The 16,194-nt window shown below is 52.0% G+C and overlaps 1 protein-coding gene across 4 annotated transcripts; it reads left to right on the forward strand.

Annotated features, from left to right (window-relative positions):
• Positions 1–979: 979 nt before the first annotated feature.
• Positions 980–14,607, forward strand: TMEM229B (transmembrane protein 229B). Of its 4 annotated transcripts, XM_055435821.2 has the most exons (3): positions 5,341–5,414; positions 5,706–5,782; positions 10,745–14,607. In XM_055435821.2, the coding sequence occupies exon 3, from the start codon at positions 10,769–10,771 to the stop codon at positions 11,270–11,272; it is 504 nt and encodes a 167-aa protein (XP_055291796.1). In that variant the 5' UTR covers positions 5,341–5,414; positions 5,706–5,782; positions 10,745–10,768; the 3' UTR covers positions 11,273–14,607. The 4 variants fall into 4 exon arrangements, with proteins under 4 accessions (XP_055291798.1, XP_055291796.1, XP_055291783.1 ...); XM_055435823.2 differs by lacking the exons at positions 5,341–5,414; positions 5,706–5,782 and adding an exon at positions 980–1,121; XM_055435808.2 differs by lacking the exons at positions 5,341–5,414; positions 5,706–5,782 and adding an exon at positions 6,957–8,066.
• Positions 14,608–16,194: the final 1,587 nt, after the last annotated feature.

Raw genomic sequence — 16,194 nt, forward strand, 5'->3', positions numbered from 1 at the left:
TTGACTATCTCCCAAAGTTTGTTCAAGCTCATGTCCATTGAGTTGATGACGCCATGCAACCATCTCACCCTCTGCTTCCCCCTTCTCCTGCTGCCCTCACTCTTTCCCAGCATCAGGGTCTTTTCCAATGAGTCAGCTCTTGGCATCACACAGCCAAAGTATTGGAGCTTCAGCTTCAGCATCAGTCCTTCCAATAAATATTCAGGGTTGATTTCCTTTAGGAAACAAAAATAAATGTTGAAATCTCTACCAAATGGTCAAGTCTTAGGGCTATATTAAAAATATGTAAGTGAAAAGGGATGTTATAAAGTCAGATTTACATCAGCTTGTAGTCAGTTACTGATGTCAATGGGAACAGTCTGACAATAATAAAAAAAATAATAGAATGAATTAAATTTGAGTGAGTGGGGTTGCGGGGAGAAGGCTTTAGCGCACACTGTGTTGCTGTGCTTGTTTTTCCAGGTGTAATTGTGCTTGGCTCCCCAAATGCTAAAAACAAATGTCCTACGTTATCTGTCTTCTGTGAGGTTCTTGACTGCCCTTGAGAACAGATGTACCCACTACAGGGTGAAGGGGAGAGTGTAATTTGAAGCTGAATCGAGAGGGGAACTGGATTCTAAAATTATATCCCCACTCAGATTTACAAGTGTGCGCACATTCACTCATGGCGCAAGAAGCACTGCGTCCTAGCCCCCGTGGGAGTCACCTGGGATCCTTGCCGGGTTCTCATCACTGGATTAACCAGACCTGGGTGAGCAGGATGGCTGAGAGCAGGTGGCCGGCTCCAGGAGAGGGCCCTGTGGCCTGGGCGTGATGCGCGTCTGGTGCTGAGCCAGTGCCTGGAGTTGTCATGTTAGCCTTGAGGTCGCCTCTCTGACCGGCCTGGTAGCTCAGATCTGGAGCAGTTTAAGCTGATGAACTCCTCCTCTTTAATTCCAGGGATAAATGGAAGCCACCCGCCCAGTAGCCAAGGATCAGCTGAGCCCTGGGGCTAATGTGTGCTCACACTGTTGAGAATGGCACTGCGGCCCAGCCAGGCACCGGGACAAAGGTTAACCCGGGACGCTCGTGGCCAGTGATCCTGATGTCTGTTCAGAGCCGCGCACTCAAGGGTGTGATAAGTGAGTATGTTACTGGCTCCCAGGGGAATCACTGGCCCTTCCTGCCTCAGCAGCACGAGCACACGTCTGGAGATTCCACTTCTGAGCCTGCTTCCCATCTGAGGGCCTGTCACAGTGTTATGGTTTTGGAATGAGAGGGGGTTTTCCAGCAGTTTCAGGCTGTGTCACATGCTAGAGCCATCTCACAGCTACATGGCTTCTAAAAACCAGGACAGAGCCAGTTGAGCTAAGTGATGGGAGATACCCAGCCCTAAGGAGACGGCAACTTCCCCAATTCTGGTTCTCAACTGTAGGCTCATGGATGCGCTGGGCCCTGGGCTTCACTTCTGTGCAGTGGGAACTGGTTCTTACCTAGGTTTCCAGACTCTGCCCAGAAGCCATGAGTGGATCATGTGGCTTGAGTAGGGCATCCGGGGCACTGGATGGGGAGGGATTTGTGGCGTCTTGGCTGCCCATGAATGTTGTCAAGAGGAGCAAGGCCTCTGTTCCTTCCCTGTGTTTCAGCCATGTCTCCTCCTCAATCCAGAGAAGTGGCCTCTAGGGCGAGGGCCCCTCTGGCTGTGGAGTCTCCTCTGTCCGTGGAGTCTCCTTTGTCCTCGCACAGCCTTTCTTTCCAGCCTCAGCTTCTGGCTTTTCCTTGATGACACTTTAAAAAATGACAATTGGCTGCTTTACCCAGAGGCTGTCCAGCCTAAAGTCTCATCTGTCTGAACAGGGCAGTCAGTCCCACTGAGGGATTAGGGGCCTGCAGGTTGAGAGCTCCCTGGGAAGGCAGGTCAGGGAGGGCCGGTGCTTTTGCACTCTTGACTGGATAGGCTTCTAGGAGGTGTTGGACTTGTCCACGGGAGCCTGGAGCCCTTAGATTCTACTTAGGAGAGAGGGCAAGGGCAACTGGGCACTTCTCAGCTTCAGGTAACTCTTGACTCCACTGCTAGTTGATAGTTTAACACTCAAGGCTAGAATTTACTTTTCAGTCAGCCGAGGCTTACAAAATCAGTTTGTGACTGGACAGTCTTTCAGGAAGTGTGTAACTGTGTTGATTTATAGCCAAGGTGGTGTGAGCGAACCTGGACCATGGGAGGGGGTTTGGGGTGGATGGATGGTCATGGAGGCCACTGTGGGAAACGCAGCTACTCAAGACAGAGACCTATTCCCTGCATTACACAGAATTCCCCAGAACAACCTAAATCATCAGCCTTAAAACAGCTGTGCCCCGGACTTTCCTGGCAGTCCAGTGGTTAAGACACCGTGCTTCCACTACAGGGGGACATGGGTTCGATCCCTGGTTGCGGAACTAAGATCCCACATGCCGTGCGGAGTGGCCAAAAACAAAAACAAAATGGTTGTACCCTTTCATCCAGTGATCCTGCTTCTGGAATTGTTGAGAACTCTTTCATTAGGAAATAGTCCCAGCAAAGACAAGGGCTGAATTTTCCTGTTACCGGCATAAAAGAGATGTTTCTTGTGGTGTCATTGTCAGAGTGGATATGGAAAACAGTTGTTCTCCCTTTGTTGAACATCTAGGTTAAGTAAATTATAGTTTCCCACTTGGTGGAATATTATGCAGCCATTATAATGAGGAGGACATGGGAAATATAACAACTTGAAAAAATGATTATGATGTCATGAGTGAAGTGTCAGGTTACAGGATAAGTACGTTACGGTAACTTGTAAAATGAACACATGAGAAAAGATTGCAGGGGGGAAATGATAATGGCTGCTAGTTGCTGGAATTATGAATGCCTTTTCTATCTATGATGCATTAATTTCTTTTAAAACGAAATTAAATCTGGATGCATACACAACATACCTTTAAAAGTGATTTTCTCTACATGTGGGAAGATGGGGGACTTCTGCTTTCTACATCATTCCTTTCTGTCATATCAACTGTGAGCACATGTAATTGGGAAAATGACTTTAAAATGCTAGAAATAAAAAAAAATTAAAGGCTGTATTTCCCAAGAAAGAGTTGAAGAGAAAGGCTGAGCTGATTCCTGCTCCTATCAGTTTAAGGACCTGAACCTGTTTGGGCCCATTCATTCATCATCAACCCATTCATTCACAGGTAAACCAGTGGATCTCACTGCCAGGACTGTTCCAGGCACTGGTTACCCAGGAGTGAACAAAGCGGGGCCCCGTCCTCGTGGCACTTTCATTCTGGGAGAGACAGACAGTGAACAAGTAGCAAAATAGCAGAAACTGAAAGTGCTGTGACTAAAACGGCACGCTGTGAGTGATGGGAAGGCTGCTTTGCATCAGAGATCAGAGAATCCTCTGAGGGGTAATGGATAAGCTGAGATCTGAATGACAACAGGGAGGCAGCCTCGGGAGGTCTGGGAAGGGTCCTGCAGCCTGCAGGCATGACCCACAGGCTGTCCGTTGCTGCCTGAGCCCCGGTGAGCCTCTGTGCAACCTGACTTTATGCCCCAGGCCCACTTGCCCCCTCCCCCCGCACCTGCCAGCTGGAATTTGTTTAGCATCTGAGGCCATCTGAATCCTCCCCTGCTGGCCACTCTGCATGGATCGGTTGCTTCTGATACTCTGGCTGCTACTGCTCCAGGCACAAGGCTTCTCTGGGCAGCCTCCACTGCTCTTGGCTGGCACTGCCATGGCAGGGCTAGGGCATCTAATATTCCCGGCAGCACTGGGGCAGGCTGGCAGTCAGGGAAGGTCTGGGTAATATGTGTCCTGGCAAGAGGTCTTTGAATGGCACGTGCTGCTGCGATGGTCCTGGGAGGGTCAGCTATGACCCAGGAGGACCTTCACGTAGTTCCTGCCAGAACACAGCGTCAGAATAGAACCTGGCCTCTCAGGATAGGCTGAGAGCCTTGAGCAGCTCTGACACCAGATCTAAGCTTCACTGATGATCTATATAGATGCTCCTGTCCTTGCTTTCCTCTTGTCTCTCCATATACCATCTCAGCCTGCCACAAGCAGAAACTCAGAAAATGTAGTGCCTTAGAGGAGCCTGCAGTCAGGCTTAAGGGCAGTGAGGCGCACTGATCAGGAGCTGGGTTTGAGTCCCAGCGGACAGCTACCTTGTACAGCTGTAAGAACTTGGGCTATTTTGCAGCCTTTCTCTGCCTCAAATTCCCCATCTGTGAAATGGGCTTGAAGATTATCTGAGTTAACACATGAAAAGTGCTGTGAAGAGTGCCTGATTATCATTGTGACTTGGGAAGTGGCAGGTGGACCATCCCTGGGAGCTTTCCTGGGGAACACCCACAGCAAGAGAGGGTGGAACTGTATGGCGTTCTGGCCAGCCAGTGACCACAGGTATTTTCCCCCACTTGCTTCCCTTCTGGCCCCGAAGGCCCTCCCCCACAATGGTTTTCCTCTCCTTCAAACTGATGATCACAGGGGAAGCTCAGGACTGTTTGAGAACTTGCATCTGGCACCCAGCTGTCAGGGCACCCACCCACCCTTCACTGACTCCACTCCCCTACCAGGAGACTAGACTCAGGGTTGCTCAAGCCATGCCCCAAATCCCTTGCCCTCAGGGGCCCCTGGAAGGCTTGCGCATCTCCCCAGAGCAGTGGTATTAATTACCTTGTTGCCTGGGGATGGGGAGTGAAATTTGGGAAGTAAATGAAGTGAAAGAGGAAGACCTGCCCAGCCTGTCTGCATGGAAGGGGAATCCCAGTTTTCTAGCAAGATGCTCCTTTGGACGAAAACTCCCAGAGTCGTTGTGTTGTAGCACCTTAGCTTCCGGGAACAAGATGGGAGTTTTGGGCAAAACCAAGAGCAGTCACCCCATCTGGTTTTGCCTCCAGCACATCTTGGACTTCAGTGGTATTCTCTTCACTTCTCTCAACTACTCTCTCTGCTCTCTGCGACCTAAGAAACAGCTCAGCAGGATCTGAGAATAGCAGGTGAGATTCTACTAGGGAGCCAGGCTCAGAAAGCCAGCCTTCCCCCCCACCCCCACCTGTTTCCTGGGAGGGGCGGCGCCCTGTCCTTAGGAGTCTCTTGAGCTCTGGTCCTTTGCGGGAACTCCTTGTGCCCAGATTCTTTCATCATACACGAGGGCTCTTGTACTTGTGTACTGTTCCCCCAAATCCTGCTTGTGAAACCATCCACTGCTCTCCGGATTGTTTTCTCTGTCCTTAGTCTTGCCCGCGCTCTCCTCTCTACTCCGCCCCGAGTTTTCTTTGCCGGGCTGTCCCGTCTTTGTGACACGGTCCTCAGGATGGTTATGTTTGTCAGCAGGAGAAAGAAGCAACATCTAGTGAGCTGCTGGTTCCTCTTGATGCCACTGTGACTGGGGCCCTGATCCCTGGGGCAGAACAGGAGGTACTGGAAGGGCCTGGGGCAAAGGGTTCAGGCGGAGGGAGGCCAACCAGGGATGGGGGGCTGTTGGGCCTAGCAGAGGGAGGGGGAGCCTGTGCTAGCTCAAAGTTGAAGCACAGCTCAGGTGATGATTAGAAATGGGTTTGGGAAGTGGACTTCTGAAAATCCACCCCGGCCACTGGCCGCCTCTAATTTTAGCATCTGTCCCATCACAGTGTGAGCTGCCATCCCGGCTGACGACACTGTCTCACATCCCCGTCCCTGCCCTCACCCCTGCCTTCTGGCCCTGGCCAGGACTTCCAGGTTTCCCCATTCATCTTCCGTGGACCAGTCTTGGCACAGCCTCTCAGACGCAGCCTGACCTCTCCTAGGTATGTTCCCCCCCCCACCCCCCAACCTACATGTGTTCTTCCAGGCATGGAAGATTCTAAAAATGGAATCCAGGTCTTGGGCTCGCCCTGTTCTCTCTCCACCACCATCCTCTTACCCTTTGACAGCTACTCCTTTAATCTTGCTTCTGCTCCCTAGGGTTTGGGGGGTCCATCTCTTCCACGTCACCTTCTCCAGGGTGGGGGTGGGGGCTGGAGCCTCTGATGTGTAACTGGCCGGGAAGCCATTCTTGGCTGCAGCAAAAGATGAGTCCAAGAAGCAATGAGAGCAGGGTTTTAAAATCAGCATCAAGATGGGGACTGAGCTGAGTGATGTCTCCACCAGTTACATGAGGCTGCTGAAGGAGACATCTGAAGAAGCCCCTTCCTTGGGGTCCTGTGGGACAGAGGGACCAGGGGTACAAGTGCTGGCCAGGTGGACAGAATGAGTTCAGGCGGGAGGCAAAGTGGTCTCCAAGAAACCTCCATCCACCCACCTCAGACCACAGACCCCTCCTCGCTCCTCAGTGAGTTTCACTGGAGTCCCGCTCTGTTCTGGGCAGAGCTTAGGACCTGTTGGGAATTCAGGAGAAAATGAGAGCTTGAGGAACTGTGCAGGAATGCTGGCCTTTTCACTCACACTTCTTTTAAAGCCTGGCCCTCACAGGGCTGGTTCTGGGACCCCTCCCCTTCCATCAAACCTCCTCAGCCACACAGGAGCTTCCAGCTCCCACTGACCCTCCTCAGCTGAGTTTCTGTCCTCCTGTGGACTGTGGTGTGATTTTTATTTTCACGAGTAGCTTGGCTGCCTGTGTTGGGGCTCTGGGTGGAGGCAAAGACCTGACTTGCTTGGCATGGAAGGCTGCCCAGCTGCTAGCAAGCACAGGGGGAGAAAGACCCTGCCACAGGTGGGAGGGAGAAGCTGACCTGAAGCCTGGCTCTGTGCCAGAAATGAAAGCCACCTTTTTTTGAGCATTTGCTATATCCTTAGCAGTGGACTTCTCTTAGCTCATCCACTGGCCCTGTAACCCTTGGAGCAAGTTACTCACTATTCTCACGTATAAGGAAACTGGAGCTTCCCAGGTGGCTCAGTGGTAAAGAATCTACTTGCCAATGTAAGAGATGCAAGAGACATGAGTTCAATCCCTGGGTCGGGAAGATCCCCTGGAGACAGGAATACGGACTACCCACTCCAGTATTCTTGCCTGGAGGATTCCATGAACAGAGGAACCTGGCAGGCTACAGTCTATGGGGTCGCAAAGAGTCAGACACATCTGAGCAACTAACACACACTGCATGCCTGTGCAAAATCAAAATTGTACTTCCTGTTTTGAATCCTGCTTTTTTTCTCTTAATATTGTATTAAATAAACATTCATCAAGCAGCTACTAGTGCTGGCCTTCAAACAAATAGTGGCAAAGCTGAGTGCTAGCTATTGTCACAGAAGCAAACGGGGTGCAGAGGTAGACAGGGCAGTGGACAGCTCCGGAGCTGCAAGGGTTTAGGAAAATATTCACAGAGGAGGAGGTGGATCTTGAAGAAGGCTTGTGACTTCTCAGGCCATGGGTTGCGCGGGAGTGGAGGTGGGGTGTGCACTGTGAAGCAGCAGCAGTTGGGAAGGGCACCCCAGGCAACAAAATCAGCAACGGAGGGATCAGGAGGAGAGGCTCCAAAGCAGAAGTGTATCACTAAGGGCTTTGCCAGTCATGCCTAGGAGTTGAGACTTACTCTGCAGATATTGAAGATCCACTAATGGGTTTTAAGTGGAGAGAAACAGTGGGTTTGTATTTTAGAAAGACTGCTGTTTTTATACACTCTTTCACAGTGTGGTGGGTGAATTGAAAGGAGCAAGGCAAGGCTGGGAGACTAAGAGACTATTGGAGTCATCCAGGTGAGAGATGATAAGACTTGAACCAGAGCAGGAATGAGACAGGGGAAAGAAGAGGAAGAGATGGATTTCAAAGATACTGAAGAGGTAGAATGGATAGGAGTTAATGGCTGGCTTGTTGGCTCTGCCATGTGACTTGCTTGGACCAGTAAGATGTTTGTGGGCATGACTTAACCACTTCACCAGTATTGAAAAGCACTGGTGCAGTTGGGTTGCTTGCTCTTGGGCCTCTGCCCTTGCCATGAGAAGAACTTGCTGAGGCTAGTCCACTGGGCCCAGGGAAGGGGTGAGAGGCAAGCGGAGCGGAGCCATCCTGGCCAAGCATAGGACAAACAGAGCCCTCAGATGACTCACAGTCTCGTGACTGAGGCCAGCCAAGATCTGCCAATCCACAGGCATGTGAGTTGTAATAATAAATGAGAGTTTATTTAAGCCACCGAGTTTGGGGATGATTTGTTATGTAGCGCTTGCTGAGTGATAAAAATGTCTTCACTCTTGAATTGAGTGTTTACTGTGTTCAAGGCACTATTCTTGGCATCTGGGGATGCAGTGCTGAATCAGACAAAGCCCTTAATTTCAGGGGGTTCAGGTTAAAGGGGCGATGTGGCAGAAGAAGCAAGAAGGACCTCTGTCCGCTAACTGGGTGCCTGGTGGTACCATTAATCAAGCTGGGGGTCATAGGAGGAAAACAGACTTTTGGAGAGAAGATAATGAGTTTGATTAAAGAAAGGACTATGAGGTGCCCATAGGACACTTGGGTGAAGGTGTTCAGGAAGGAATAGGATAAATAGGTATAGGACACAGGAAAGATGTTTGGCTGGAGATTGAAGATTATCAACATAGTGAAACAAAATCGTCTGTACCAAAGAGAGACAAAGTACTTGCTGTGGATATTCAGAGGAGGAAGAAAGGATTTGTGGTTGGGAGGATGCAAAAGATTTCGTACCAAAGATAACCTGTAAGTTGGGTTTGTACTTGTGGAGGCAAGAAGATAAACACGCATAAAACAATAAACCAGATGGTGGTAAGACAGGGAGAGCTGGAAATGTGAGAATTAGGCTGAAAAAGTAGATTGGAGTGAGATCCTGGAGAGTCTTGAATGCCAGGCCCCCTGAATTGGGAGCAGGGAAACTTAGCCACTGGACCACCAGGGAAGTCCCTGCAGATGTCATCTTGTTAACCTCTGTCCCCTCTACCACTTCAGAGAGAGGGTTGCCAGAGGCGTCAGCCTAGAGTGTACTGGCAGCTGGCAGAGCTAGGGTTCATGTTCTCCCGCCTTATCTTCCCATTCTCAATTTCACCATGAACTTTCTCATCCCACCCTCCATATAAACTACATGTCATTTAGAGATGCCTGTTCTGGGGAGGTCTGTGCCAAGGCTTCAGGACAGAGGACTGGGAGGTAGTTGCTGCCCTGGAGGAGTACACAGGATGCTGGGATCAAGAGGGCATGTGCCTCAAAATAGTAAATTGGGGTAGCATTGAAAAAAGGACTAAATGAGTGGTCCACACAGTCTCCAGTGCAGGGCCAGGCCAGTCTTTGGGGAAATGAGATGGGGCCTTGAAGATCAGTGGGGCTTAAAAGAGAGGAACGGAAGGGAATAAGAAGTAGAAGGGAGGACTCTCTCCTCTGTCAGCCCACTGGTTTCCTTTCAACAAACTAAACATCAAAGCCCCACTTAACGGAGCAGTTAAAGACAAATGAGACCACAACGAGCCACCACTTCACACTCATTAGAACAGTCATCATCACAAAACCAGAAAAGAGCAAGTGCTGGCAGGGATATGGAGAAATTGGGACATTGATGGGAATGTAATATAATACAGCGGCTGTGGAAAACAGAAAATGAAAGTAAAATTGCCATATGATCTAGCAAGTCTACTTCTGGGTATGTACCCAAAAGAATTGAAAGCAGAGACTGTAATACATATTTGTACACCCATGTTCAGAGCAGCGGGCTTCCCTGGTAGCTCAGCCTGCAATGCCGGAGCTCTGGGTTCTACCTCTGAGTTGGGAAGATCTCCTGGGGGAAGGCATGGCAACCCACTCCAGGATTCTTGTTGGGAGAATCCCCATGGACAGAGGAGCCTGGCAGGTTGCAATCCATGGGGTTGCAAAGAGCCGGACACGATTGAGTGACTAAGCACAGTTCAGCGCAGCATTATTCACAGTAACCAAAAACACCCATTAATGGATGAATTGATTAACAAAATATGATACATCTAGATAGATCAGCATAGAATATTATTTAGCCTTAAAAAGGGAAGGAAATTCTGACACATGACACAACATGCATGAACCATGAAGATGTTATGCTCGGTGAAATAAGCCAGTCACAATAGGACAAATATTGTATGATTCCATTTAAATCATAAGATACCTATGGAAGTCAAATTCGTAAAGACAAAGTAGAGCAGTATTTGCCATGGACTGGGGAGAGGATGGAAGTCAGTGTTTAATGAGTGTGCAGTTTCAGTTTGGAATGGGGAAAATGTTTTGGAGATGACTGGTGGTGATGGTAACACAACAATGAGACCGAACTTAATACCACTCAGTGTACACTTAACACAAGGTAAAGTGGTAGCTTTTATATGTTCACATACACACCCAAACGTTACTGGCTCCTTAGATCTGAGAAACATGAGTGATGTGGAGATGTTTGAGAAGTGAAGGAAGAGATGGGAACCCCAGTGGCAAAAGATCAGCAAGTAGCTTGGAAATGGGGGTGATTCTGGGCCAGGATAGCCGACTCTTTCACTGACCATGAATAAATCCTAAGAAGTTATGATGGGGAGTGTACTAGCCACCTCCCTCTAAGTAGCACTTAAGTAGAGTTGGCTCAGAGGAAGCCAGTCGGGGCTGTTTGTATTGTTTTATCTTTCCTGCCTCCCTGGTTCGGGTAAGGAATATGAGCTGAAGTAAGGAACAAGGAATAGGCTTAGGAATACGATGGCTGACTAGAGAGAAAGGCAGAAGCAGGCTTGAAATCCCCTCCGGCCTGGCCTGGGCAGACCCTTGGGCCGGGCGGTGGCAGGGCCTCCGCACCTCCCTCACCTGTGTGTCCTTTGGTCCCCAGCGGCCAGCCGGCCCGGTCGGCACCATGGCTTCCGCCGAGCCCCTGACGGCGCTGTCCCGCTGGTACCTGTACGCCATCCACGGCTACTTCTGCGAGGTGATGTTCACGGCGGCCTGGGAGTTCGTGGTGAACTTTAACTGGAAGTTCCCGGGCGTCACGAGCGTGTGGGCGCTCTTCATCTACGGCACGTCCATCCTCATCGTGGAGCGCATGTACCTGCGCCTGCGTGGCCGCTGCCCGCTGCTGCTGCGCTGCCTCATCTACACGCTCTGGACCTACCTGTGGGAGTTCACCACCGGCTTCATCCTGCGCCAGTTCAACGCCTGCCCCTGGGACTACTCCCAGTTCGACTTTGACTTCATGGGCCTCATCACCCTGGAGTACGCCGTGCCCTGGTTCTGCGGGGCGCTCATCATGGAGCAGTTCATCATCCGCAACACCCTCCGCCTCCGCTTCGACAAGGATGCCGAGCCCGGGGAGCCCAGCGGCGCCCTGGCCCTGGCCAATGGCCACGTCAAGACTGACTGATGACTGAGTTGGGGTGGGGAGCTGCTGGGTTGGGGCCCCTGGGGGCTCTCACGGACCCTGTGGACAAGGGTACCAAGCTGGTGGGGTTGCCCGCTCTGTACAGCACAAGCCCCGCCCAATGGGGGGGCACACGGAGCACAGCCCCCCACCCTCCGCTGTGGGCGGGGCTGGAGGCGTGGTCAGGTGTTGGGTGCGGCAAAGGAACTTGGGGTGGAGTGCGTGGATCTCAGCCCAGCTCAGGGGCTGGAGGCGGGAGGCCTGTGGTTACGCAGCGACTGGACTTATGTGGGTGACTTTGGAAGCAGCGGACCCTGTCCTGGCTAAGGTACTCTGAGAAGGGGACTGAAGGTGGGAGGCAAGGCCTGCAGGGGCTGTGGGCGGCTGCAGCTGCCGCTGCCTCTCTCCCTCTCACCTGGTTTAGTTGGGCTTGGGCTGGTTCCATTAGGCAATATTCAGGTGCTTGCTTGCAACCAATACCTCCCCCCAAGGCCTGTTGAACTGCAGCCTAAGAAGAGACTGGGCAGCTAGGAGGCTGCTGGGCAGGAATGCTGGTCTGCAAGGGCTGGGAGGCCTTCCCTTGGTTCCTCTCCCCTCCCCCAGGGCCCCACGCTGCTCCCTTGGCCTTCTGGGGCTCCCCCCTGGTGCTGGATTCCCACCAACCTTGGGCTTTGGGAGGTTTCAATCCCTGTGTGTTCGGTGGCGTTTCCCCCTTTTTCTCTTATTTTCAGAGCCTTTACCACTAGCAGCCCCCTGTATTCATGTCAACCACCCCACCTGTCCCCACCCTCATCGCCCTAGCCAACACAACAGCTGCCAGAGATAGAGCCCTGAGCAGATCCGTTCCACCCTCTTGCAGCCTTCCCTCCCCTATTGCCACTGGCCCAATCCCTGGGAAGTTCTTTGTTATGGTTCCCACCCCCTTATCTGGGGGACAGTGGCAGGGCCCCTGGTGCTCACCTCCCTGCCGTGGCTTAAAACCGAATGATACCCCCAGTGCACAGTCAGGCTAAGATGTGCCCCACGGATCCACAAAGGGGACCGAGAGACAAATCCATGGGAGGGGGAGGGGGAGGTGGGCAGTAAAGGCACCCGGCTGGTTTATTTTCAGACCAGCTAGGGACAGTCCAGCTTTCCAGAGGGTGGAGGAGCAGGTATCCAGTGCTGAAGAGTCATGGAGTCTGAGTGAGGGAGAAAAAGGGGGCTTTGCAGCTTTGGCAATGGTAACCCACTCCAGTGTCCTTGCCTGGAGAATTCCATGGACAGATGAACCTGGCAGGCTATGGTTCGTGGGGTCTCAAAGAGTCGGACACGACTGATCGACTAACAGTTTGGCTTTGGGAGGGTCCTCAAAGCATCCTTAGCGGGAATGAGTTAGTTCTGGTTCTGCCATAGCCCCAGCCCTGCAGCAAAACCGCCTCAGGTCTATGCTCTCCTTCCCCCCTCCCGGAAAGACGAGCCCACTGAGCTTGCTCCTTAAACAGTATTAAGCCTGCCATGCTCACGGGCATTGTCATCTCAGTTGCCCCACCTTGCCCACTGACAGGTCCATTGCTGGCAGTGGACAGGTTAGATCCTAACTCCAGCCCACTTCCAGCTCTGCTGCCTCCCCCAGGGGAGGGCTCCAGCGAACGCAGCCTGTCCCGCGGTACGCGGTCTCTTCTTGACCACCCTAGGACTCTTAGGTAGAAATTAGCCTTTCTCTTTTTATAGACCATTAAAAGTGGTAATACCACCTGTGGAGAGAAGTTCCTCTTCTTGCTGTACTACTCCAGGTATACTGTGCAGATAGTACCAGCCAGGGCGCAAGCCAGGGTAGGGGTGCTGGGGGTGGGCAGAAGTGGTGTCCTGGTTTGGGAGAAAGGCTGGGAGACTCTGCCTTTGGCAGGGTTGAGATCTGCAGTGGCCCGTCCAGGACAGGGTAAAGGGTCATCCCCAGTCTCTCTGTCCTGGGCAGGCTCCTCAAGTCCAGGCATGACCTACATTCTGCAGGGATTAACCCTCCCTTTGATTTTATGTGGCTCCAGTTCCAGGGCTTTGGGGCTCCCAGGGCTCAACCTTCCAGTGGGGGCCAATTGCTTTCCATCTATAGGTGGAGGGGATTCCAGAGGAAGAGTATTGCCTGGTCCCCCCTCCAGAGTCACCTGCTGCGACGGCGCTGTAGTTGTTCTGCCGTCTAGTCGTCTCCTTGGTCTTTTCCCCTTGCTCCATGTTATCGCGGTCTCCTGGACCCCCACCCCTGACCCCTCCAAGCCCCCTAGTGGGCCCTTAGACCACACCACTCACCTTGTGTTCTTTCCTCCACGACAGAAATCTAGTGGTCAGCTTGTTGGTGTCTCCCGGCCCAAGGCCTCTGTGATTCTCTCCCAGAGTCAGCCCTTGGATGGCCCACTGGGTCTGTCTGCTCCAGAAGGTTCCCCTGTCCATGCTCCCTGATACCATCTCTCTGGGCCCTATAAACTCCCAAGTGCAAAAGGTCCCTAAGCAAACCTGCCTGCCTGGTAGTGTGCAGAGCACCATGTTTCTGCTTCATCCAGGTGTCCCAAGGCTCCTATTCTCTCTCACATTCACTCCAGGTGACCGGGATCTGCAGGCTCAGAGCTCACCAGAGGTCAACCAGACCTCAACAATTGCTTTTTTTTTGGGTATCTTCAGGGCCCCAATCCATTAGTGCCCAAGGACTCAAAAGTTTGGAGTAATCCGGCCCTGCAAAGCAGGAGAGAATCTACTCACTGTTCATGAACCTCTGATGTCCTAGGCCTCTCCCCACTGGCCATGGCAGCATCTCTGAGTCACAGGTCACCATGTGCTGCCCTGCATGGTTGAATCACTTCCAACATCTGCTAGGCATCCTGTCCCTTGTGCCATGTCTCCTCTGATGGGCCAGTGAGTCACAATGGCCTGTGCTTATTCACAGCAATAATACTTAGGGGGTGCCCGCAAAGTCCTTTTGTCCTGGTCCCTCGCCTTCTGCATGGGTCTCCTGGGGAGGCAGCCATTGAGTGGATGAGGTCATGAGAACCTGTATTTATGAAACTCTGGGCTATGCGGACATCGTCAAGGGGATACAGAAAAATAGGAGGCCCAGGCCTGGGGGAGTTATGGCTCAGGCAAGGAAAGCAGCTTCCACTCCGAGACCGCCCCAGGCCTGGAGGACCTGCAGGTCCCTGCTCTGAAAAAAGGGCCTTTCATGGGTGGGACTGTCTCCTAGCTATGGCAGCTCTTCTGAAGGACACACGACTGGTTTGTGCGCCCATTGCCTGCTCTGTCTCCATTGGCCTCGTTGTCTCTTTCTTTTCACATTCGTGCACATAAAATATACTGGTGTTTGTGTTCCAGGACTGACTCTGGCCCGTCTCTGTTTCTTGTATTTTGGAGCCCCTTCCCCTAGGGGCTGCGGGCCCTGCACACACTGGCGTCACGCTGTGCTGAAGCGTGCTGGACAGGGCCGTACTGCAGGAAGGTCAGATGGCCCTTTCCAGCAGTGCTCTCCACACTCCCTGTGCTGACCTGCTCTGGTAACCTGAATTCTCCACCCAGCCCCTCCCACTCCACATCACAGTCTGGCCCAGTGCTGACTTTGGGCCCCGACTGCAAGGCAGATGGAGCTGCTCAGGCAGTATCCAGGTTGGCTGTGGGTTACTGCCCATGAGATAAGCTCCTCTCGAAATGCCAGCCATGACCTGCCCTGTCTCATGGGGCAGGAGGGCACACGGAGAGAGTCTGAGGGTACCCCCAAAGAGCTGGAAGGCCAGACTCCCTTACTTCCCGTTGCCTTGGGACTCATGCCATTTAGAAACAGAATTCTGCACTCCCCCAGCAGTGCTGTTTTCCCTGAGAGGTGCGTTTGGAGGGAGTCATCCCTTCCTGCTCTGTGTACGTCTTTTCTATCTAGCCCCCTTGTCCTTCTCTCCCCCCACCAAGCTCCTGCCTACTTTCCTACTTCTGGGAAGAGGAGGGAGGGCTCAGAATTTGCTCAGCCAGTTTAACCAAACCAAGATGGCCTGCCTACCCACCCCACCCTACCCCACCCAGCTCCCCACTGCCACAGCTAGGCTATAAAATACCTGTTGGTTTTCTGGATGGAATAGGCAGTGAGCTTTCTGAATCACTGAGAAGGCCCTCAGCCTCCACCCGCCCCCCTCACTTGATGGTATTCATTGCTGTAACTGGAAGCTTTTCCCTTTAAACAAATGAGCAAAGCCCCAACAGTCACTTACTTGTTAGTACAAACAAACCTGTAAGACTAGTTCATTAGAGCAGGTGTTTATAAAAAGAAAGAGGCAAGCTTCACGGAACAAGATCTACTTGATGGAGAAGAGGCAAGAGGTAAGACCCAGATCAAAGAGCCTGGAAAGACTTGAGGCCCTTCTTCGTTGGCCAGTTCTTTCTGTACGCTACTCAGTGGATACCTTCCTTTCTTGATAACTTTCCTTCCTCACCTCCTCTGCCCCGCCCTGACCCAATTCAAAGGGACCTTCTGACTCATCACATCACAGGTTAGAAGAACAGCAGCTGTGGTTGCTGCTGCTGCTAGGGCTGCAGCTGCGACCACTCAGGCACTGCACTGAATGCTCACTCTCATTCTCAAATTTTCTCCCATCCTAGGTGAGCGTCGCTGTTTCCCTATTTTACAGAGGAGGTCTGGAGGCAACCAGTCTCCAGTTGCGATTTACCACATCACTTTTTTGTTTCAGTGTGAGCAGAAGACCCGTCTCTTACTTTAGCAAGAACTTGTGATGATTCAGGGGCTCTTTTGTGCTTTAATGAGCTTCCGGATTTTGTCAGAGCCCAGCCCCTCCAAATGCCATCCACGAAGAGAAATTAATGTTCAGGGGGAGGAGGTTTCGGGGGAGCGATGGGGTTATAAAGAAAGTATGAGATACCATCTTAGCCAAGACTCAGACCAACTGGTTCATGGCTCC

Source organism: Moschus berezovskii, chromosome 9, assembly GCF_049115385.1.
Source record: "Moschus berezovskii isolate FMDL1 chromosome 9, NW_MosBer_1.0, whole genome shotgun sequence".
Lineage (NCBI taxonomy): Eukaryota > Metazoa > Chordata > Mammalia > Artiodactyla > Moschidae > Moschus > Moschus berezovskii.